This window comes from Salvelinus alpinus, chromosome 5 (genome assembly GCF_045679555.1).
Source record: "Salvelinus alpinus chromosome 5, SLU_Salpinus.1, whole genome shotgun sequence".
Lineage (NCBI taxonomy): Eukaryota > Metazoa > Chordata > Actinopteri > Salmoniformes > Salmonidae > Salvelinus > Salvelinus alpinus.
Genome location: NC_092090.1, coordinates 94,490,725 through 94,515,936, shown reverse-complemented (window position 1 = coordinate 94,515,936; position 25,212 = coordinate 94,490,725). Strand labels below are relative to the sequence as shown.

Sequence of the window (25,212 nt, the reverse complement as noted above, 5' to 3'; positions counted from 1 at the left end):
TCTGTGTTAGGATGTTTTTCCCTCGTACCCTCTGTGTTAGGATGTTTTTCCCTCGAACCCCTGTTAGGATGTTTTTCCCTCGTACCCCTGTTAGGATGTTTTTCCCTCGTACCCCTGTTAGGATGTTTTTCCCTCGTACCCTCTGTGTTAGGATGTTTTTCCCTCGTACCCTCTGTGTTAGGATGTTTTTCCCTCGTACCCTCTGTGTTAGGATGTTTTTCCCTCGTACCCTCTGTGTTAGGATGTTTTTCCCTCGTACCCTCTGTGTTAGGATGTTTTTCCCTCGTACCCTCTGTGTTAGGATGTTTTTCCCTCGTACCCTCTGTGTTAGGATGTTTTTCCCTCGTACCCTCTGTGTTAGGATGTTTTTCCCTCGTACCCTCTGTGTTAGGATGTTTTTCCCTCGTACCCTCTGTGTTAGGATGTTTTTCCCTCGTACCCTCTGTGTTAGGATGTTTTTCCCTCGTACCCTCTGTGTTAGGATGTTTTTCCCTCGTACCCTCTGTGTTAGGATGTTTTTCCCTCGTACCCTCTGTGTTAGGATGTTTTTCCCTCGTACCCTCTGTGTTAGGATGTTTTTCCCTCGTACCCTCTGTGTTAGGATGTTTTTCCCTCGTACCCCTGTTAGGATGTTTTTCCCTCGTACCCTCTGTGTTAGGATGTTTTTCCCTCGTACCCTCTGTGTTAGGATGTTTTTCCCTCGTACCCTCTGTGTTAGGATGTTTTTCCCTCGTACCCTCTGTGTTAGGATGTTTTTCCCTCGTACCCTCTGTGTTAGGATGTTTTTCCCTCGTACCCTCTCTGTTAGGATGTTTTTCCCTCGTACCCTCTCTGTTAGGATGTTTTTCCCTCGTACCCTCTCTGTTAGGATGTTTTTCCCTCGTACCCTCTGTGTTAGGATGTTTTTCCCTCGTACCCTCTGTGTTAGGATGTTTTTCCCTCGTACCCTCTGTGTTAGGATGTTTTTCCCTCGTACCCTCTGTGTTAGGATGTTTTTCCCTCGTACCCTCTGTGTTAGGATGTTTTTCCCTCGTACCCTCTGTTAGGATGTTTTTCCCTCGTACCCTCTGTGTTAGGATGTTTTTCCCTCGTACCCTCTGTGTTAGGATGTTTTTCCCTCGTACCCTCTGTGTTAGGATGTTTTTCCCTCGTACCCTCTGTGTTAGGATGTTTTTCCCTCGTACCCTCTGTGTTAGGATGTTTTTCCCTCGTACCCTCTGTTAGGATGTTTTTCCCTCGTACCCTCTGTGTTAGGATGTTTTTCCCTCGTACCCTCTGTGTTAGGATGTTTTTCCCTCGTACCCTCTCTGTTAGGATGTTTTTCCCTCGTACCCTCTCTGTTAGGATGTTTTTCCCTCGTACCCTCTGTGTTAGGATGTTTTTCCCTCGTACCCTCTGTGTTAGGATGTTTTTCCCTCGTACCCTCTGTGTTAGGATGTTTTTCCCTCGAACCCCTGTTAGGATGTTTTTCCCTCAGACCAGTGTCTTTTCTCCAGTGTGTACCGTACCTCATCGCCATGGGAACGGACCCCGAGCCCAGTATGAGAAACAAAGCGGACCAGCAGTTGGTGGAGATCGACAAGAAGTACACCGGATTCATTCACGTGAGTCCATACTCTAAATGGTAGCACACCTCAAACGTTTAACCATTTATCCTCAAACTCCTCCCATACAGTTCGAAGGTGGTTAACCCTGCGTCTTGAACCCCTCACCGGGTGACCAAAGGATGCGTCATATATGGCTCCCTATATAGTGCACGACTTTTGACCAAGAGCCCTATTGTCCTTGGTTTTATGTTGTGCACTATATAGGGGATAGGGTGCCATTTGGGCCTGGTGTTATCAGCTTTAGCTGACGACGCGTCTCCCCTCTACAGATGAAGGCAGTGGCTGGGATGAAGATGTCCTACCAGGTGCAGCAGGCCATCATGGCGTCCCGCAAGAGCATCATCCGAGGCTTCCGGCATGACGAGACCACCTCGGCCCTCTGCGCCCACCTCTTCTCCATGGTCCGAGGGAACCGGCAGCACCGGCGAGCCTTCCTCATCTCCCTGCTCAACCTGTTTGACGACAGCTCCGTGAGTCTCCTCATCCCAACCCCACCTCTTCATCAATCCACTATTTGCTTGCTAGTTAGATTTATGTTGTTGTTTTCTTACAGCGTTGGCCAGGTCTCCCTTCTGATAGGCTTCCTGTGTAAATAAAGGTTAAGGAAAATTACTATTGTTTTAAGTCAAATGTTATTTGTCACGTGCAGAATACAACGGGTGTAGACATTACAGAGAAATTCTTGCTTACAAGCCCTTAACTTTTACTGCCTCAGAAACCCGGATCCGGGAGCACCCCCCACCCCCCACACACTGATTAGCATAGATAGCATAGCTTCAGAAGTAGATAGTAGCATCTAAATATCATTAAATCACAAGTCCAAGACACCAGATGAAAGATACAGATCTTGTGAATAAAGCCACCATTTCAGATTTTTAAAATGTTTTACAGGGAAGACAAAATATGTAAATCTATTAGCTAAACACGTTAGCAAAATACACCACTATTCTAACTCCATCAGTTTCTTACTCCTTCAGGTGCTATCACCAATTCGGCTCAACTAAGATATTGATAGCCAATAACCTATAAAAAAAACCATCAGATGACAGTCTGATAACATATTCATGGTATAGGATAGTTTTTGTTAGAAAAAAGTGCATATTTCAGGTAGAAATCACAGTTTACAATTGCACCGACCATCACAAATCCACTAGAATTACTAGATAGAGCAACGTGTATGACCAATTTACTCATCATAAAACATTTCATAAGAATAGACAAAGCATAGCAATGGAAAGACCCAGATCTTGTGATTCCAGACAATATTTCAGATTTTCTAAGCGTTTTACAGCGAAAACACAATAAATCGATAAGTTAGCATACCACATGTGAAAACGTTACCAGAGCATCGATTCCAGGCAAAGAGCGCTATAACGTAATCACCGCCAAAAGATATTAATTTTTTCACTAACCTTCTCAGAATTCTTCCGATGACACTCCTGTAACATCATTTTACAACATACATATACAGTTTGTTCGAAAAGGTGCATATTTAGCCATACAAAACCGTGGTTACACAATGAAAATACTAGGAAATCAAGCCTCAATATGTCTGACGTCATCTATCAGAGTGATCTAGTTTAATTAAAAGCTAATCATATACTTGACTAAAAAATACAGGGTTGACAGGAATCGAAAGACAAATTAGTTCTTAATGCAACCGCTGATTTACATTTTTAAAATTATCCTTACTTTTCAATACAGGGTTGGCCAAGTGAAGCTATACCAAACAAAATGGCGATGTATGCGTTTAAAATATTTCGACAGAAACACGGTTTATCATATTAAATATTGCTTACTTTGAGCTGATCTTCCATCATATTCTTGGGCAATGTATCCTTTCTATGTTATAAACGTCTTTTGGTCGATAGATGTCCTCTGTCCTTCGAAATGTCCATCACCAACGACCGACACCCTAAAGCGTGTCCAAACTTTCAGAGTGCACGACAAAGAAATTCCTCAAAATCGCACTAAACGGATATAAATTGATATAAAACGGTTAAAATTCACTACATTATGATGTTTTTAACAACTATAACGACTGAAAACATGACCGGAGAAATACTGCTGGTTAGAAAACGATTTGGAACGAGGCAGGTCCGATGGCCTTCACGCTTGAGGCGCACGTTGAGAAAGAGGGGTCTCTGTACATTTTTGTCATTTATAATGGCTGTGAACGTCCCATAGACTTCATTGAAAACGTGATGACGTACAGACACCCAGAGGAAGACGTAGGTAGTGTCGGTTTCTTCATAGCATTCACTGTGGCCTTATAAACAGACCCCAGATCAGAGGTAAAAATTTCTGAAATCTGAACCCTGTCATGAAAAGTGCTGTAGAAATTGTTCTGTACCACTCAGAGACAAAATTTCAACTCCTATAGAAACTATAGACTGTTTTCTATCCAATAATAACAATAATATGCATATTGTACGATCAAGAATTGAGTACGAGGCAGTTTAATTTGGAAATGTAAAAAAAAAAATAATGCTAACAGCTCCCCCTATTGACAAAAGGTTAACCAACAATGCCGAGTTAGATTTGAATTAAAATAGGAACACGAAGAATAAAATACACAAGAATGGAGCTATATACAGGAAGTACCACATCAACGTGGAGCTATATACAGGGAGTACCAGATCAATGTGGCGCTACATACAGGGTATTTGAGGTAGATATGTACATGAAGGCAGGGTAAATTGACTAGGCATCAGGATAGATAATAATAATAAGGTATTTGAGGTAGATATGTACATGAAGGCAGGGTAAAGTGACTAGGCATCAGGATAGATAAGAGTAGGATTAAAGAAAAGAGTAGCGGCAGCATATGAGTGTGAACGTGTGTGTTGTTGGTATGTGTGTTGACTGATGGTTTGTGTATCTTGTGCCTGTACAGAAGACTGACGTGAACATGCTGCTGTTCATAGCCGACAACCTGGCCTGTTTCCCCTACCAGAGCCAGGAGGAACCCCTCTTCATTATGCACCACATAGACATCACACTGTCTGTGTCCGGCAGCAACCTGCTGCAGACCTTCAAAGAGGTCAGGCGCACGCACACACACACACACACACACACACACACACACACACACACACACACACACACACACACACACACACACACACACACACACACACAGACACAAACCTTTGCGCTCTTAACTAGGCTGGACAATAGAACTAGTCAAAATTCACCCAAGGCTGAAAATGGCATAAGAATGTTGGCTAAGCTGGAACACTAGCCCATAGCAAAGGAATGGAATGGAACGTTCGCAGAGCATGTTTTGACTGGAGTGAAGCTTAAAATTCTATTTTGCTTAAATGGCACAAAAAAATGTATCCTTTTTTATTTTACAGCCAAAATCTGTTCTTAGGATGGAACTGAAAAATAACTTGTTGAAAGTAATCTTCCCCACCTCGATGGTGCCAAGTGTGCTTATGTCTGCATAACGAGGAAGTAGGGAAAAAATGGCAACTTCGGACTATTTCTGGTCTAGCGTTTGATGACAAGGGAATACACTGTCCAGCCTTACATAATTAGAAAGACGAGATTCTCATGATTTAAAATGCTATCAAGTGTATAAAAAAAAAATCTATACACATTGCGAGATATTTGGCGAAATACAGACATGCCTATATTTCCCGTTAGGAAATAATGGGACAACCATTGTTCCATGAGTAGTTTAGTTTTTTATTGTTTAATAGAATGTTTGGAAGGCAAGTTCGTGCCACGCTGCTCAATAGAACTAATGGGAGCTGGGAGGGTGAAAAATTCCCTAAAATAAGGCCTGTTTTTTCGGGATTACTTCAAAACTACGACAGGCAGCTAGGACATATGGTAATATTATGAAACTGGGCTCCACGGCGGATGCAATTACCTAGTTTTTATCAGATAAAGCATTGTTAATGTAATGTATCCAGCCCATCTTAACATGATCAAATATACTTGTGAAGACACACACACACACACACACACACACACACACACACACACACACACACACACACACACACACACACACACACACACACACAGTACCCATACACAGTACCCATTTTAGAATTCACACAAATAGACAATTTGCTGACAGATTCCCTGCTCTCATTCTCTCCCCAGTCTCTGTTGAAGGAGCCGCGGCGCCGCGAGCCCAAAGTTAAAAAGGAGCGCCAGTCAAAGAACGGCTCTGGCGGGGAGGAGGACGAGGAGATCTGTGACTCCCCTGGGAGCGATGAAAACTCAAACCCTGATGATGATGATGAGGTGGTGCGGCGGCCTAAGAAGTCCAAGAGGCCGGTGGCTGTGGAGGAACCCAGCTCTGAGTCGGATTTAGACCTGGAAGACCTGGACGTGGAAGATGTGGACCGGGTGATGCGGCGACTGCCTGAGAACTCCACGCCGCTCCTGGACTTTGCCAATGCCTCGCAGGGCATCCTGCTGCTCCTCGTGCTCAAACAGCACCTCAAGAACCTTTACAGCTTCTCAGACAGGTGTATATAACGTAACATATAAAACCAATTACAAGTGCCTCACACATGACATCCCTACTAAGGTTTATAGGTAGATGTGGGTTCAAATACTATTCTAAATCCTTTCAAATACTCCTGTTAGGCTAAAGCAAATTATTTTTAGTAGTATTTGAACCCAGGTTCAAATGCTCAATCTTTGAGTGCAAAATCTCTTTAAAAATTAATTGATTGTCAACTGGCTATGACAAACCCCTTTTGAACTCCCCTTGATCACTCATTTGATTGATTTGATGTGGCTATAGACTTCAGATAATTAATGCACAATGGACAACTGACTCACTTTCTCCTTGTCTGCAGCAAAATCCAGAAGTACTCACCGACTGAGTCGGCCAAAGTGTACGACAAGGCGGTGAACAGGAAGACCAACGTCCACTTCAAGCCCCGACAGACCATCGACTTCCTGTCCAACAACTGGGCCAACGTGGTGTTCACTCACGATATCAAGACGAGGATAGTCAAGCAGTACCTGGATGTGAGTGTTAGGCTTTGGCACCACCTGCATGTCCCAATTACGGACAGAGTTCTACTGCCTCTACTTTGTAGCTAGTCATTTTCAGGTCCCTTTTCAACATTTTCAAGTCTTCACTACTTTTGTAGCACAAATGTATGAATCGGAAGAAAATGTGGATGGATGTTACAAAAAAAACGTGCACATGGAATGACCCGATAATCCTCTGCCTCTCTTGTCCCACTAGTTCAAAACCCTGATGGAACACTTGGACCCAGATGAGGAGGACGAGGAGGGCGAGGCAGCACAGGCCAGCACCAACATCCGGAACAAAGCCATAAACGCACTGCTTGGAGGGGCCGGCCACGGGCATCTTGCACCAGTAGAGTACGATGAGGATGACGAGAGTGACGAAGATGAGAGAAACCCTGGGGTGAGACCCACAGCCGAGCTTTTCCTTTACCAGCCTTTACCACTAAATACATACAGTGCCTTCAGAAAGGATTCACACCACTTGACTTATTCCACATTTCGTTGTTACTGCTTGAATTTAAAATGGAGTAAATAGATTTTTTTTTTTGTCACTGGCCTTCACACAATACCCCATAATGTCAAAGTGATACGTTTTTAGAAATGTTTACAAATTAAAAGCGAAAACCTGAAATGTTTTTCAGTCGATAAGTATTCAACCCCTTTGTTAAGGCAAGCCTAAATAGTACACCATTTGAGCATAGTGAAGTTAATAATTACACTACAAAGATACAGGCGTCCTTCCAAACTCGGTTGCCGGAGAGGAAAGAAAATGCTCAGGTGTTTCACCATGAGTTTAGAACAGTTCGTTTAAATGGCTGCGATAGGACAACACTGAGAGTGGATCAACAACATTGTAGTTACTCCACAATACAAACTTAATTGAGAGTGAAAAGAAGGAAGCCTGCACACAATAACACATTTTTCATTGTGTTTGCACCAAGGAACTAAAGTAATACTGCAGAAAATGTGGCAAAGAAATTAACTTTATGTGCTGAATACAAAGTGTTATGTTTGGGGCAAATCAATACAACTCATTACTGAGGACCACTCTCCATATTTTCAAGGATGGTGGTGGCTGCATCATGTCATGGTTATGCTTGTAATTGTTAAGGCCATGGGGAGTTTTTCAGGATAAATTAACTGAATGGAGCTACTAGCACAGGCAATATCCTAGAGGAAAACCTGGTTTAGTCTACTTTCCACCAGACACTGGGAGATTAATTCACCTTTCAGCAGGACAATAACCTAAAACACAAGGCCAAATATACACTGGAGTTGCTTACCAAGAAGACGGTGAATGTTCCTGAGTGGCCTAGTTACAATTTTTACTTAAATATGCTTGAAAATCTATGGCAAGACCTGAAAATGGTTGTCTAGCAATGATCGACAACCAATTTGACAGAGGTTGAAGAATTCTGAAAAGAATAATGGGCAAATGTTGCACAATCCAGGTGTGGAAAGCTCTTAGAGACTTACAGCTGTAATCGCTGCCAAAGGTGATTCTAACATGTATTGACTCTGGGTTGAATACTTATCTAATCAAGATATATTAGTGTTATTTTTATGAATGTTTTACAAAAGTTAGAATTTTCCTTCTACTTTAACAGAGTATTTGGTATATATCGTTGACAAAAGACGGTTAAATTCATTTTAATCTCACTTTGTAACAACAAAATGTGCAAAAAGTCAAGGGGTGTGAATGCTTTCTGAAGGCACTGTAAAGCGTCCAAGATGCACTAAAGCATACTGTTTAATAGCCTAATCTTGGAATTTGGTATCTTTAATCCCTAGATGAATATTTATAGCTCTGTAACCCAGCCCGAATAAACTCCTGTATGTACCCAGGCTAGAGCTCGAATGTAACCGCCTCTTCTCTCCTCAGTCCTCTCGGCGGGCGAGACGTTCAGGGGACCCCGGGAACCTCAACGAGAGTGTGGACTCTATGGACGTCATCGCCATCCATTGCCCCAAGCACAAGGACCGTCCGCAGCTCGCCCGGGTCATCCAGAAGATCAGCACAGGCTACAGCGTGCACTGGATGTCCGGCTCCTACTCTGGCCCCTGGGCCGACGCCAAGAAACGGGACGGACGCAAAACGGTGCCTTGGGTGGACACTATTAAGGAGTCTGACATCATTTACAAAAAAATCGCCTTGACCAGTAACCACAAACTGAGTAACAAAGTGGCGCAGACTTTACGGTCACTGTACGCTGCCAAGGAGGGGACTTCCAGTTAATGAACCCTGCATTGAACCAACACCCCCTATTTCTACGATCACATCCACCCACCCACCGCCAAACCAGAGGGAATGTTACTAAAACATTGTTGGAGGCTCCTTCGCTGTTGTGCAGCAGAACCTAGTTGTTTCATTTCTACTCCCACTGTATTATAGGTTTAACACAGAAAACTACAAATGTTTATATCTCCGAAAAAAACATCTGTAAAGGAAAAAAAAATAGAATAAAATCTTACGTGAATGTTGGAAATTAGTCCTTTTGATGGTCTTATTAAAGTGTTTTTTGAATTTAAACTAGTACCCGGTGGCTTTCTTTAGCTTAGATATTCTCTGAGATCTGATTTTTGTTTACTTTTAATTGTCCATGCTGTTAAATGGCAGAGTCTTCTGGGTATAATTTATTATATTTCAAGCCACGCATGCAGTATCTGTGGGCTACTTGCAGGATGATATTTTGTAAAGGTAGATTTTGTTGTATAAGGTCACCCTAGTTGTAAGAGAACAATGGGATCCTAGTCCTTATGGTGGAACAAATACTGCAATAAATTTTCTACTTCTCTTTGTCACTTGTCTTGTTAAAGTGTTAAATACTTATTTAATTGTTTGAAAACGAAACGTATGCTCATTTATTGTGTGCCGCTTGGAACCCTTAAAACGTAGCAAATCGCTTTGAACTTGAACGCAAGTCCCATCTGACCCATTGCGCTTTCCGTCGAAAGTCATGTCGTCACTAGTGTCCGTTGTGTTTAGAGTTTTTGGCGGATTTTTTGACTCGTTAACCACCTACGAGGAAGCAACATTTTCTAAACGGATTATTTTACTTTTATAGAAAATGGAAAGGTACGTATTTATTTGAAATGCGTCTCAATAGGTTGTTGCATCTAATTTATAGCTAGCAATAATTATTTGTAATGCCTCAGGCGAATTCTGACAGATTACCTAGCTAACGTTAGCTAGTTTGCTAAATTAGCTTATGCTTTACAAGTCTAGTAAGTACGTTAATTGTATATTTCGCCAGTGGAATGTCATTCGTTGAAAAAATATAGCTAGCTAACGTTATATCACAGGAAATAAATTAAGTATTTGCATGTGAAAGTAACATGGTGTACATTTGCCCCACGAATATCGACAGATGTTGCTTTAAGTTTTTGAGAACGTTAGGGGTAACGGTAGGGTGACCACATTAAAAATACCCAAATGCGAGACAACAGGAGGATTTTGCGGGACAGTGTAGTTTTCAAGTTTTAATGTCACATGCACAAGTACAGTGAAATGCCTTTATTGTAAGCTCTAACACCAACAATGCAGTATTAAATAACTATGTAATACACCAAGTTGTCTTAAACACGGATATTGTTATCTAATTTAAATTAAAAAAAATAGGCCATTGTATCACTGTCAAGCGTGAATGATGATTATTCACATTTTAGCAGCGGAATGTCCAAACTGCGTCTGCATGCTTGTCATTTGATCTCAGTTTCATGAGAATTTGTATTTTCTTGAATTACTGCTTCTTGAGCAGATAGTGTTAAACTATACTGAACAAAACTTGCAAAGATTTAACTGAGTTACAGTTAATATGTAACCTTTAACAAGGTAGGCTAGTTGAGAACAAGTTCTCATTTACAACTGCAACCTGGCTAAGATAAGGCAAAGCAGTGCGACATAAACAACAACACAGAGTGACACATGGAATAAACAAACATACAGTCAATAATACAATAGAGAAAGTATATATACAGTGTGTGCAAATGAGGGAGGTAAGGCAATAAATAGGCCATAGTGGCGAAATAGTTACAATATAGCAATTAAACATTGGAGTGATAGATGTGCAGAAGATGAATGTGCAAGTAGAGATACTAGGGTGCAAAGGCGCAAAATAAATAACAGTATGGGGATGGGATAGTTGGATGGGCTTTTTACAGATGAGCTATGTACAGGTGCAGTGATCTGTGAGCTGCTCTGACAGCTGGTGCTTAAAGTTAGTGAGGGAGACAATAGTCTCCAGCTTCGGTGATTTTTGCAGTTCGTTCCAGTCATTGGCAGCAGAGAACTGGAAGGAAAGGAGGAATTGGCTTTGGGGGTGACCAGTGAAATATACCTGCTGGAGCGCGAGCTACGGGTGGGTGCTGCTATGATGACCAGTGAGCTGAGATAATGCGGGGCTTTACCTAGCAGAGATAGATGACCTGGAGCCAGTGGGTTTGGCGACGAATATGAAGCGAGGGCCAGCCAACGAGAGCATACAGGTCGTAGTATATGGGGCTTTGGTGCCAAAACGGATGGCACTGTGATAGACTGCATCCAATTTGCTGAGTAGAGTGTTGGCTATTTTGTAAATGACATCGCCGAAGTCACGGATCGGTAGGATGGTCAGTTTTACGAGGGTATGTTTGGCAGCATGAGTGAAGGATGCTTTGTTTCAAAATAGGAAGCCTTTTCTAGATTTCATTTTGGATTGAAGATGCTTAATGTGAGTCTGGAAGGAGAGTTTACAGTCTAACCAGACACCTGAATATGTGGACAACTACAAATACCTAAGTCAGAACCGTCCAGAGTAGTGATGCTGAACGGGCGGGCAGGTGTGGGCAGCGATCGGTTGAAGAGCATGCATTTGGTTTTACTTGCATTTAAGAGCAGTTGGAGGCCACGGAAGAAGAGTTGTATGGCATTGAAGCTCGTCTGGAGGTTAGTTAACACAGTGTCCAAAGTATACAGAATGGTGTCGTCTGCGTAGAGGTGGATCAGAGAATCACCAGCAGCAAGAGCGACATCATTGATGTGTACAGAGAAGAGAGTCGGCCCGAGAATTGAACCCTGTGGCACCCCCATAGAGACTGCCAGAGGTCCGGACAACAGGCCCACTGATTTGACACACTGAACTCTGTCTGAGAAGTAGTTGGTGAACCAGGCGAGGCAGTCATTTGAGAAACCAAGGCTGATGAGTCTGCCGATAAGAATGTGGTGATTGACGGAGTCGAAAGCCTTGGCCAGGTCGATGAATACAGCTGCACAGTATTGTCAAATCAAATTTATTTATATAGCCCTTCTTACATCAGCTGATATCTCAAAGTCCTGTACAGAAACCCAGCCTAAAACCCAAACAGCAAGCAATGCAGGTGTAGAAGCACGGTGGCTCGGAAAAACTCCCTAAAAAGGACAAAACCTGGGAAGAAACCTAGAGAGGAACCAAGCTATGAGGGGTGGCCAGTCCTCTTCTGGCTGTGCCGGATGGAGATTATAACAGAACATGGCCAAGATGTTCAAATGTTCATAAATGACCAGCATGGTCAAAAAATTCTAATCACAGTAGTTGTCGAGGGTGCAACAGATCAGCACCTCAGGAGTAAATCTCAGTTGGGTTTTCATAGCCGATCATTGAGAGTATCTCTACCGCTCCTGCTGTCTCTAGAGAGTCGAAAACAGCAGGTCTGGGACAGGTGGCACGTCCGGTGAACAGGTCAGGGTTCCATAGCCGCAGGCAGAACAGTTGAAACTGGAGCAGCAGCACGGCCAGGTGGACTGGGGACAGCAAGGAGTCATCATGCCAGGTAGTCTTGAGGCATGGTCCTAGGGCTCAGGTCCTCCGAGAGAGAGAAAGAAAGAAAGAGAGAATTAGAGAGAGTATACTTAAATTCACATAGAACACCGGATAAGACAGGAGAAATACTCCAGATATAACAGACTGACCCTAGCCCCCCGACACATAAACTACTGCAGCATAAATAATGGAGGCTGAGACAGGAGGGGTCAGGAGACAGTGGCCCCATCCGATGATACCCCCAGACAGGGACAAACAGGCCCTCTCTTACCGATGGCTGTTATGATATCGTTTAGGACCTTGTGCAGGGGGGGTGCAGGGTTAGCCAGGTGGAAAGCATGGCCAGCTGTAGAAAAATGCTGATTGAAATTCTCAATTATCGTGGATTTGATATGAATAGGACATTAATGTTTGGTTGCGGGACAAAGGGCCAAAATGCCTGACTGTCCCGCACAATCCGGGACTATGTCTCCCTAGTAAGCGACCCCCACTTCCTGCTAGTATGCCCATCTTTCATTGTTCATATGAAGGCATTTGCAGTTAGCTGACTGGTTTGGGAAACATTTGCTATCCTATTTAAACATTAACTGACCTGGCTATCCATGTATAGCCTACATGTATTTAGCTGGCTATGTCTTCATTCTTTCACCAGATCCAGGATGAACCGAGCATCCAGCAGTAGGCTCTCTGAGCTCCCTCAAAGAGTTGAAAGCAACAGAATGAGCATGGTTTATGCAACACCGCAGAGGTTAGTGTTCAAACCAACGTCAATGGAAGTTGCTTTAACTGCCTGTCATAAATATGGGATATGTATTTGCTAATACAATGAGCATATTGATATTTGTTCACAGCAAACAATCCTTCGGAAAGTTGAACATTCCTAAACCCCAGTCTGTCACATCCGAGAGAAGAACCAGCTTTTTTGGTAGTCGGTAAGTCCCTACACTGCAGAAAATACCTTTATACACCTAGTTCTCTATCACTGTCACCATGCGAGACAAAGACTATTCCTGTTAGTGAATCCATATTTTTGGGAGCCATTTCACACTGCCAAGTTCAGTGGTTCCCAACTCCAGTCCGAGTCCCTCTGACAGTACATGTTTTTATTGTAGCTCTGGACATGTTCACAATGCAGGCCTTATTGCTAAAAATCTGATGAACTCTTTTCAGGACCAGTGGGGCTGGCATGGCTCGTAACAGCGCCTTTGGTGCCTTTGGAGGTGCAGAGAAGATGAAGGATCCCCGTCCCTTACACGATAAGGCCTATGTTCAGCAGTGCATCAGACAGTTGTGTGAGGTATGGAGTCCTAATATACACAGATTTCTAAAACAGAATCTCACTGAACTTTTAAGTCTTTCAAGACCGGCCTGAATATTTATAAAGTATCTCAAGGTAGGAGTGCTGCTCTAGGATCAGTTGTCACTTTTACATCCTCATGAATAAGATTCTATGAACTGGGGGGGGGGGTCTGGTCCTAGATCAGCACTCTTTCACAAAGACACATAATTTCCCTCGTTCTCCTCTAGTTTCTGTCAGAGAAGGGCTTTCCGGGTTCAATGTCAGTCAAGTCTCTCCAGTCGCCCTCCACCAAGGAGTTCCTAAAGATCTTTGAGTTCATCTACTGCCTCCTGGACCCCACCTTCCAGATGCCCACCTCCAAAGTGGAGGAAGAGGTCCCCAGGATTCTCAAAGACTTGGGGTAAATAGTGGTTAGAGTGTTGGGCCAGTAATCGAAAGGTTGCTGCATCGAATCCCCGAGCTGACAAGGTAAAAAAAAAACATCTGTCGTTCTGCCCCTGAACAAGGCAGTTAACCCACTGTTCCCCGGTAGGCCGTCATTGTAAATAAGAATTTGTTCTTAACTGACTTGCCTAGATAAATAAAGGTTACATTTAAATTTGTAAACAATGAGCTCATTCTGCCATACATGTTAAAAATGGTCTGTATCCCAAATGGCATCACTGTGGGCCCTGGTCAAAGGTAGTGCCCTATATAGAGAATATGGTGCTATTTGGGACTCCGATGTGATCATTTGCTGTTTTTTTGTACGCTAGCCTGTTCCTCTTTCTAGGATACTGACTGTATATTTCTGATGGCAGGTATCCATTTGTTCTCTCCAAAAGTTCCATGTACTCTGTGGGGGCACCACATACGTGGCCACAGGTCTTGGGGGCTGTTGTCTGGCTCATCGATACTGTGAAGGTGTGTATTAGTACAGTAGAATACTCCCTAATCTCTAAACTCATTAATAATATCAACTGTCTAAATGAAGGTTTGAATAATGAGAGATTTATAAAAACATTTTTTATAAGGATCCCCATTAGCCGACGCCAATGGCGACTGCTAGTCTTACTGCACTTCGACATAACGAAATCCTTTACAATTTACATATTTAAAAACATTAACATGTATTGTGTGTGCATCTATTAGTTAAACTTGTCAATACATGAACCAAAAAGTTAGGTCACATGGGGCAGAGGCCTTGTGCCGTGAAGTTACTTTATTCGTTTTTTTGAAACCAGGTTTGTTGTTCACTTGCGCCATATAAGATGGACGGTAGTTTCATGCAATCGTGGCTCTGTATAATACTGTATGTTTCCTTGAATTTATTTTCCTTGAATTTGTTCTGGTTGTTTTGCAGATCTTTTGCAGTATGAGTGATCAGGACCTGCTCTTTGCTGATTTCTCTGACGGAAGCACTGAGATTGAGGACGGGGTTGAGTTCAACAAGGTACAGAGCCAACTTACTCACAACAAAACCATTTAGGATGTTAGGCCTCTATTTGATCCTGCACGCTCCCCTCCGTTTCTAGCTCTTTCTGGACTACACTGCTGAAACCTACAACAAGTTCATGCAAGGAGCAGATACGTTTGATGAAGAGGATGCAGATTATCTTGCTAAACTAAGTAAGCAGTGATGACAAACTCATTGTTTTTAATTGTGAGTTGTGCCTTTTCCTTCCGAATGAACATATACAAATAACCAGCAACAAGCGCATAAAACGTCAACTTGTATCTACAGAGAGACTTTACAACGTTGACGAAGGGCTTCTCGCGTCCATGGAGGAGAAGTACAGGATGCTGAGTGATGAGGTTGAGCGACTGGAGAAAGAAAGCCAAACGGTTAGTCTTTTGAATCTGAGGACTGTATATACAGTGCATTCGCAAAATATTCAGACACCTTGACTTGTTCCACATTTTGTTATGTTACAGCCTAATTCTCAATTGTATAAAATCTTTTCTCTCATCGACTTACACACAATACCCCATAATGACTAAGATGGTGTGTCGAGGCACAGATCTGGAGAAGCGTACCAAAAAATGTCTGCAGCATTGAAGGTCCCCAAGTGCACAGTGGCTTCCATCATTCTTAAATGGAAGACACAAAGACTCGAGCTGGCTGCCCGGCCAAACTGAGCAATCGGGGGAGAAGGGCCTTGGTCCAGAGTTCTTCTTTGGAGATGGGTGAACCTTCCAGAAGAACACTCATCTCTGCAGCACTCCACCAATCAGGCCTTTATGGTAGAGTGGCCAGATGGAAGCCACTCCTCAGTAAAAGGCACGACAGCCCGCTTGGAGTTTTCCAAACGGCACCTAAATGACTCTGACCATGAGAAACAAGACTCTCTGGTCTGATGAAACCAAGATCTGAAATCTTTGCCCTGAATGCCAAGCGTCACGTCTGGAGGAAACCTGGCACTATCACTACGGTGAAGCATGGGGATGGCAGCATCATGCTGTGGGGATGTTTTTCAGCGGCAGGGACTGGGAGACTAGTCAGGATCGAGGGAAAGATGAACGGAGCAAAGTACTCAGAGATCCTTGCTGAAAACCTGCTCAGGACCTCAGACTGGGACGAAGGTTCACCTTCCAACAGGACAACAAGCGCTCAGCCAAGGCAACGCAGGAGTGGCTTCGGGCAACAAGTCTCTGAATATTGAGTGGCCCAGACAGAGCCCGGACTTGAACCCGATAGAACATCTCTGGAGAGACCTGAAAATAGCTGTGCTGTGATGCTCCCCATCCAACCTGACAGAGCTTGAGATGATCTACAGAGAAGAATAGGAGAAACTACCCAAATAGAGGTGTGCCAAGCTTGTAGCGTCGTACCCAAGAAGACTCGAGGCTGTAATCACTGCCAAAGGTGCGTCAACAAAGTACTGAGAAAAGGGTCTGAATACTTATGTAAATGTGATATTTCAGTTTTTTATTTTGCAAAAATTTGCTATAATTGATAAAAACGTGTTTGCTTTGTCATTACGGGGTATTGTGTGCAGATTGATGAGGGGGGAAAAACACAATTTAAATTATTTTTGAATGTAACAAATGTGGCAAAAGTCAAGTGGTCTGAATACTTTCCGAATGCACTGTATTTATAGATTTTTCCATGTACTGCGACTGAATATTGTACACATCTCACCTAGTTTAAGCAGTCGATGAGCCGTAAAAGTGCCAATTACGTTTGAACAGAGCCATTTGATTCACTGTATTTGTAACCATTTTATTCACTTTGGAGCAGGACCGATTGATGGTCAAAAGAACGGAGAAAGTCAAACTTCAGACAGACCTGCAGAAGCTGCAGAGTTATCGCAGTAACCTGGAGTCTTTCAAAGCCAACCTGGAGAACAAAGCCTCTGGATTGGCTGAGGAGCTGGAAGCATCGGGTAAAAAACCATGACCAAACATTGCTACTCTCGTGGCTTGGCTGGTCTTGCGGTATTGATGCAGCCTCCAGGACACTTCTCTTGATACAGTGTCTGTATATGTGGTCTACTACCCTTTGACACATCATTTCTCTATCTGTCCCCACTTCATCCTCTCATTCCCTGTTTAAACAAAACAAAATCCATTAAACAAAATCCATTAAAATATACCTTTTTAAAAATTGCTACTCTCCTGGAAATCCTGAAACGTTAACACCCCCCCCCCCCCCCCCCCCCGCTGCCCTTTTTTGTCCTGTGTAGGACTGCAAGTGGAGACCCTAAAACAGGAGGAGTCCCGGCTCCAACACATCTTGTCCACCCAGAAGTTCACTCCGGCAGACATTGAGAGGATCAACTGGGAGAAGAGGGAGCTGCAGCAGACCATCAACAGCCTGAGCAAGAGCCTGGAGCAGGCCGAGCAGCACATGTGGAACGAGGAGATTGCTCTGGCCAAGGCCAAGGAGACGGTAAGGAATAGGGTGCTGGCCTGATACGTCTGCATTCTATACTCATCTGTCTGGTAAACAAAGGTTCAATAAGTATTTTATTTTTTTGATGACTAGCTAGCTATGAGCCAGTGCTGAACCGTCTTCTCAGTCTTAACCACTGCTAATGATTTAGGCCGAAGTGAAGCTGGCCGAGTACCACAAGCTTGCCCGCAAACTGAAGCTCATCCCTGTGTCTGCCGAAAACGCGTGCGGCCACGACTTTGAGATCAGGACCTCCACAGAATACGGACCGTCCACCATGGTTCAATGCAGAACACAGATTCAAGTATGTCGATTTAGTTCTCATCGAACAATCGCTTTATTACAACAGGTGTGTGTTGTATCTGGACCTAATTCTGTGGCTTATTCTCTACAGCAACTACTGAGGAAACTGATCACTGATGTGGACGAGGAGTGTAGTCGACTGACAGACATGAAACTAAGCCTGGAGGAGTCCATAGAACAGGTACCGAGACATTTCACTGTGTTTCTTAGAAGTACGAAGGTTTTGTCCCATTTAAAAATACATTTGAGCATGGATCTTTTTCTCTTTCAGGTGAATTCCAATATTTCAGATAAAGCGAATGACTTGAAACACCTGAGAGAGCAAATCCGTAGGCTCGACGAGAAGCTCGAACAAGACATGCAGGTGCGTTGTAATTTCAATATTACAAGTGTTTGAATATTGTGTACAGAAACCCCTCTGAAATAATGTTACAGTCTAGTCATTTATTGGTCAGGAAGGCGTGACAAAGTGAATCATTGGTGTCATCATTGGTCAATCCAAGGTTTTCCTAGACAGCTCATTGTCTTATAAGGACCATAATGGAAACAACTTTTCTTGTTCTCCTCAAATCATATTGTATTAGTCAGATGCGCCGAATACAACCGTTGTAGTCCTTACAGTGAAATGCTTACTTACGAGCCCCTAACCGACAGTGCAGTTTCAAAAAATCCAGATAAGAATAAGAGATAAAAGTAATTAAGAGGAGCAGTAAAAAATATCAATATATTTACAGGGGGGTGCCGGTACAGAGTCAATGTGCGGGGTCACCGGTTAGTTGAGGTAGTATGTACATGTATGTAGAGTTATTTAATGTGAATAGTCTGTGTAGCCATTTGACTAGATGTTCAGGAGTCTTATGACTTGGGGGTAGAAGCTGTTTAGAACCCTCTTGGACCTAGACTTGGCGCTCCGGTACTGCTTGCCGTGTGGTAGCAGAGAGAACAGTCTATGACTAGGATGGCTGGAGTCTTTGACAATTTTCAGGGCCTTCCTCTGACACCGCCTGGTATAGAGGTCCTGGATGGCAGGAAGCTTGGCCCCAGTGATGTACTGGGCCGTTTGCACTACCCTCTGTAGTGCCTTGTGGTCGGAAGCCGAGCAGTTGCCATACCAGGGAGTGATGCAACCAGTCAGGATGCTCTCGATGGTGCAGCTGTAGAACCTTTTGAGGATCTGAGGACCCATGCCAAATCTTTTCACTCTCCTGAAGGGGAATAGGTTTTGTCGTGCCCGCTTCACTACTGTCATGGTGTGGTTGGACCATGTTAGTTTGTTGGTGATGTGGACACCAAGGTACTTGATGCTCTCAACCTGCTCCACTGCAGCCCCGTCGATGAGAATGTGGGCGTGCTCGGTCCTCCTTTTCCTGTAGTCCACAATCATCTCCTTTGTCTTGATCACGTTGAGGGAGAGGTTGTTGTCCTGGCACCACACGGCCAGGTCTCTGACCTCCTCCCTCTAGGCTCTCGTCGTTGATCAGGCCTGCCACTGTTGTGTTATTGGCAAATGTAATGATGGTGTTGGAGTCGTGCCTGGCTGTGCAGTCATGAGTGAACAGGGAGTACAGGAGGGGGCTGAGCACGCACCCCTGAGGGGCCCCTGTGTTGAAGATCAGCGTGGCGGATGTGTTGTTACCTACCCTTACCACCTGAGGGTGGCCCGTCAGGAAGTCCAGGATCCAGTTGCAGAGGGAGGTGTTTAGTCCCAGAGTCCTTAGCTTATTGATGAGCTTTGAGGGCACTATGGTGTCGAATGCTGAGCTGTAGTCAATGAATATCATTCTCACATAGGTGTTCCTTTTGTCCAGGTTGGAAAGGGCAGTGTGGAGTGCAATAGGGATTGCATCATCTGTGGATCTGTTGGGGCGGTATGCAAATTGGAGTGGGTCTAGCGTTTCTGGGATGATGGTTTTGACTTGAGCCATGACCAGCCTTTCAAAGCACATGGCTACAGTCGTGAGTGCTATGGGTCGGTAGTCATTTAGGCAGGTTTACCATAGTGTTCTTTGGCACAGGCACTATGGTGGTCTGCTTAAAACATGTTGGTATTACAGACTCGGACAGGGAGAGGTTGAAAATGTAGTTGGTCAGCGCATGCTTGCAGTACACGTCCTGGTAATCCGTCTGGCCCTGCGGCCTTGTGAATGTTGACCTGTCTAAGGGTCTTACTCACATCGGCTGCGGAGAGTGTGATCACACTGTCTTCTGGTACAGCTGGTGCTCTGATGCATGTTTCAGTATTATTTGCCTCGAAGCGAGCATAGAAGTAGTTTAGCTCGCCTGGTAGGCTCATGTCACTGGGCAGCTCTCGGCTGTGCTTCCCTTTGTAGTCTGTAATGGTTTGCTGGCCCTGCCACATCCGACGAGCGTCAGAGCCGGTGTAGTAAGACTCGAGCTTGTATTGCCGCTTTGCCTGTTTGATGTTTAGTCTGAGGGCATAGCGGGATTTCTTAAAAGTTTCCAGGTTAAGAGTCCCGCTCCTTGAAAGCGGCAGCTCTAGCCTTTAGCTCAGTGCGGATGCTGCCATTGTTTCTGGTTGGGGTATGTACGTATGGTCACTGTGGGGACTACGTCATCGATGCACTTATTGATGAAGCCATTTATTTTAAATGTATTGTATCCACATCTGTGGTTAAATTGTGTTTTTTATCATTTAGAAAAATGACATCCCTCTCTGTGTGTGTGTGTGTGTGTGTGTGTGTGTGTGTGTGTGTGTGTGTGTGTGTGTGTGTGTGTGTGTGTGTGTGTGTGTGTGTGTGTGTGTGTGTGTGTGTGTGTGTGTGTGTGTGTGTGTGTGTGTGTGTGTGTGTGTGTGTGTGTGTGTGTGTGTGTTTAGGACATTGCCCATGAGGAGCAGAAGTGGTCTGCTGAGATGGAGTCTGTGGAGACCCACCGCAAGCTGCTGGAGAAGAAGGTGACCCTGGGCTATGACGAGTCTGTGGAGCAGCTGAAAGCTGCACAGCAACAGTGAGTAGTGCTCCTCCTACCAATTATTTTGGACCAAATCACAATGGTGAGAGCAACAGGGCTTAGTTTCAAGTTTTATTGTCACGGGCACAACTACAGTGAAATGCCTTTCTTTCCTGACTGACATTGCAGTAATCAATATCAGTAGTAAAATATTATACTAATGTAAAGTAGGGAAAAAACACACGAGAAATAGAAACATGAATAACATGAGACAGTAAATAAGCTACTGTTTATATACAGGGTCAGTTCCAATACCATATTTACAAATGTGCAGAGATACAAGGGTTAGACTAGCGTCCTGTCCAGGGGGTCAAGCTGCCTCACGCTACAGAAACAGGAGATATGCTCCTGCCCTATGAGCCGTTCTTTCCCGAACAATGCTACTTTATTTGTTTAAGGTATGTTCTGGGCTTTACAATTATTTAACAACCACATGAAGTTTGTTTTCATTGTTCATATCTAAAAATACACCCCCCACCACAGTATTTGTCTTTCTACTCCACAGGTACCATCTTGTCCTGCAAGAAACCAATGAGGAGCGGCGGACTGTGGTTAACAACCTTGCCAGTGTGTTAACCACGGCTGCCAACCACCTGTCCATTGTAGAGGTCAGTCTCCATCTTGCCCCTAACCTGTCGTTCACAAAGCCACTGACTTCGTGCACTTCTCGCCTTTATTTGAATATTTATTTTATTCCTTGCCTTGATATTCCCTTTTACAATAACTTGATTTGACAATGACTGTCTTTCTGAGCCTGAATGTCACATTGTGATCATTTCCAGAAATTCTTAGAGGATCAACACAAGCGAGTAGACAGGGTGTACACGGACGCCTTCCGGGAGGACGAGGTGGACATTCAGAAGATGAAGGACATTATGGAGGGCTTCATCGCTAAAGTAAACAGCATGTAGTTTCGTGCTTCACTATAAAAGCTGACATGAGCTCTAACTCTTTACCTGGTTATTCCATTCAGTCCATTGGAACCATCCCAGCGGGCAAAACATGGTTTAGTGACGTTGTGACAACAGAAACTAGTTGAAATGACATCATTGACAACCAGTTTTTCCTGTTGGGATGAGTGCAGCTTTTCTTCTCTTCTAAGTGACGTCTTTACTGACCACAGTGAGCATAACATCAGTTCCAAAGGGCCGCGCCATCTTCTGCAGTTTCCCTGGTCACTGCTCTAAAGCACTGGGAACTTGTGAGACCAGATGAGAAGACTGTATTGGGTGCTGGTAGAAAACATGTTTAAATAGGAGTTTTACTTTGTTCAAGTACCCCCGGGTTAGATAATGGGTGTACTGTTTAACCCTTTTTTGTAAACTATTTTATTGTTGTCTTGTTTCTAATCTGTTGAGCCCCTAGAGGGCAGTGTAAGTCTAGATTTACAGTACAGCAGTTTCTGGTTGGCTGAATATATTTTTAATTTAAATTGAACCTTTATTTAACTTGGAAAGTCAGTTAAGAACAAATTTTTATTTTACAATGACAGCGTACTGGAGAACAGTGGGTTAACTGCCTTTTTCAGGGCAGAACGACAGATTTGTACCTTGTCAGCTCGTGGATTCGATCCAGCAACCTTTCGGTTACTGGCCCAACGCTCTAACCACTAAGCTACCTGCCAAATATACACTACCGTTCAAAAGTTTGGGGTCACTTAGAAATTTCCTTGTTTTTGAAAGAAAAGCTTCTTTTTTTTGGTCCATTTTCAAGTAATATAAAATGTATCAGAAATACAGTGTAGACATTGTTAATGTTGTAAATGACTATTGTAGCTGGAAACAGTTGGTATTTTATGGAATATCTACATAGGCGTACAGAGGCCCATTATCTGCAACCATCACTTCCAGTCTCAACGTCAACAGTGAAGAGGCGACTCTCGGATGCTGGCCTTCTAGGCAGATTTCCTCTGTCCAGTGTTTGGGTTCTTTTGCCCATCTTAATCTTTTCTTTTTATTGGCCAGTCTGAGATATGGCTTTTTCTTTGCATCCCGGAGTCGCCTCTTTACTGTTGACATTGAGACTGGTGTTTTGCGGGTACAATTTAATGAAGCTGCCAGTTGAGGACTTGTGAGGCATCTATTTCTCAAACTAGACACTAATGTACTTATCCTCTTGCTCAGTTGTGCACCGGGGCCTCCCACTCCTCTTTCTATTCTGGTTAGAGGTAGTTTGTGCTGTTCTGTGAAGGGAGTAGTACACAGCGTTGTACCAGATTTTCAGTTTCTTGGCAATTTCTGGGAGCTACAACAGTCATTTACAACATTAACAATGTCTACACTATTTCTGATCAATTTATGTTATTTTAATGGACCAAAAATTTGCTTTTCTTTCAAAAACAAGGACATTTCTAAGTGACCTCAAACTTTTGAACGGTAGTGTATATTATGGTTATTTGTTTTTCGCTGCAGTTTGTGATGCTTTAAATAAAGATATGTATCCCCAATATTTCCATGTTTGTTTGTTTTTTGCCAGTCATGCTTATTCAGATATAGACACGTTACCCACTCATAACAACAGTGTCTAGTCCATGCAATACAATGTAAACTACGGCCTAAATAGTTTTTGTTGGTTTGTACATACATTTACTTCCTTTTAGACTCGCATACTCAGTCATAGACATACCCTAGGCTGCACCACATAATGAAATGGAACAGGACTATTATTTTGGGTCTCTGACCTATACATATGGTGTATTCCCTAGAAATCAACATTTGTATTTTTTTCAAAACATTTTGCTACGGTGTGCACTAATGAATACAACCCTGCTCTCTGATACGTGGTCCCGTGTGGCTCAGTTGTTAGAGCATGGCGCTTGCAACACCAGGGTTGTGGGTTCATTCCCCACGGGGGGACCAGGATGAATATGTATGAACTTTCCAATTTGTAAGTCGCTCTGGATAAGAGCGTCTGCTAAATGACTTAAATGTAAATGTAATACCTTTGCATGTGGTAATTTCATCATTGTCTGCAGACATCTCAAGAATACCACGCCACTGATGAGTCAATTCTGTTAAGCCCCCATTACGACGGTTAGCTATGCCTCTGAGCAGAGCACTCTTTAAAAAACATATATACAGTATATATTCCTCTAATGTGTTAGAAATGCCAAAGCCGATTTCTGGTCCCAGTCCGTCCCTGGCTGTAGTCTTCATTAAACTACAGCAACAAGGACCAATGCCCTCCAACTCCACTTAACTATGGATTCTAGTGGGTTGTAGTAAATTCAGATTCCATTGTTGGTGGCACTAATATCACTCCATAACCAACTTCCTGCTTGAGAGTTACTGATGTTACAAATTTGATTAAGGACTGTCCTGTGTGTACAATCCTTTACGTCTGCAGTGGTGTCAAGTACTTAAGTAAAAAATACGTTAAAGTACTACTTCGCTACATTCCAAAAGAAAGTAATGTACATTTTACTCCATACATTTCCCCTGACAACCAACATGTATCGTTACCTTTTGAATGCTTGGCAGGACAGGAAATTCGTCCAACTCACGCACTTATCAAGAACATCCCCGGTCATCCCTACAGCCTCTAATCCGTCGGACTCACTAAACACACATGCTTCATTTGTAAATAATTTATGTCTGAGGTTGGAGTGTGACCCTAGCTAAAAGAAAGAAAGAACATGGTGCAGTCTGGATTGCTTTATGTAAGGAATTTGAAATTCTTTATACTTTTACTTTTGATACTTAAGTATATTTTAGCAATTACATTTACTTTTGATACTTAAGTATATTTTAGCAATTACATTTACTTTTGATACTTAAGTATATTTTAGCAATTACATTTACTTTTGATACTTAAGTATATTTTAGCAATTACATTTACTTTTGATACTTACTTTTGATAGTATATTTAAAACCAATTACTTTAACTCAAGTAGTATTTTACTGGGTGACACACTTTACTTGAGTCATTTTCAGTTAAGTTATCTTCACTTTTACTCAAGGTTGACAATTGGTCAGTTTTTGCACCACTGCCACTCTGGTTAAGGACGTGAAGCTCATCAGAACACCAGGGATCTCAGTGAGTCATCCCCACTCTGGTTAAGGACGTGAAGCTCATCAGAACACCAGGGATCTCAGTGAGTCATCCCCACTCTGGTTAAGGACGTGAAGCTCATCAGAACACCAGGGATCTCAGTGAGTCATCCCCACTCTGGTTAAGGACGTGAAGCTCATCAGAACACCAGGGATCTCAGTGAGTCATCCCACACGGCAGGCTGTGTCAGCTGCTGTATCTGGTGCCCGTTGAGAAGGATGATGACACGAGCATGACTCACTCCTGCATTCATCCTTCAGTCAACATAACATACAGCCCAGGTCGGTGACGTTGTCTGAACAACATGGGGTTGGGTTTCTA

At 43.3% G+C, this 25,212-nt stretch overlaps 2 protein-coding genes across 3 annotated transcripts in view; both read left to right on the top strand.

The window, feature by feature from the left end:
* The window catches only part of nipbla (NIPBL cohesin loading factor a), a 49,108-nt gene extending 39,689 nt beyond the window's left edge, over nt 1-9,419 (top strand). For both annotated transcript variants that reach the window (XM_071404247.1, XM_071404248.1), the window contains 7 exons: nt 1,497-1,604; nt 1,877-2,077; nt 4,504-4,650; nt 5,727-6,097; nt 6,434-6,608; nt 6,832-7,017; nt 8,500-9,419. In XM_071404247.1, coding sequence (XP_071260348.1) covers nt 1,497-1,604; nt 1,877-2,077; nt 4,504-4,650; nt 5,727-6,097; nt 6,434-6,608; nt 6,832-7,017; nt 8,500-8,853 — 1,542 coding nt within the window. In that variant the 3' untranslated portion in view covers nt 8,854-9,419. The remainder of the gene's footprint in view (nt 1-1,496; nt 1,605-1,876; nt 2,078-4,503; nt 4,651-5,726; nt 6,098-6,433; nt 6,609-6,831; nt 7,018-8,499) is intronic.
* Nucleotides 9,420-9,556: 137 nt separating this feature from the next.
* LOC139577259 (kinetochore protein NDC80 homolog) lies at nt 9,557-23,289 on the top strand. The gene is made up of 17 exons (XM_071404249.1): nt 9,557-9,693; nt 13,047-13,142; nt 13,246-13,326; nt 13,565-13,691; nt 13,922-14,094; nt 14,495-14,597; nt 15,037-15,126; nt 15,209-15,302; nt 15,418-15,518; nt 16,915-17,059; nt 17,360-17,565; nt 17,720-17,872; nt 17,963-18,052; nt 18,143-18,235; nt 20,708-20,838; nt 21,347-21,449; nt 21,624-23,289. The coding sequence occupies exons 1-17, from the start codon at nt 9,686-9,688 to the stop codon at nt 21,750-21,752; spliced, it is 1,923 nt and encodes a 640-aa protein (XP_071260350.1). The 5' UTR covers nt 9,557-9,685; the 3' UTR covers nt 21,753-23,289.
* The last annotated feature ends 1,923 nt before the right edge of the window (nt 23,290-25,212 follow it).

Bases quoted from the DNA above. Each gene is read 5' to 3' on its own strand.
- LOC139577259 (XM_071404249.1), top strand. The intron at 13,327-13,564 runs GTAAGTCCCTAC...AACTCTTTTCAG, and splicing joins ACCAGCTTTTTTGGTAGTCG to GACCAGTGGGGCTGGCATGG. The intron at 15,127-15,208 runs GTACAGAGCCAA...CTCCGTTTCTAG, and splicing joins ACGGGGTTGAGTTCAACAAG to CTCTTTCTGGACTACACTGC.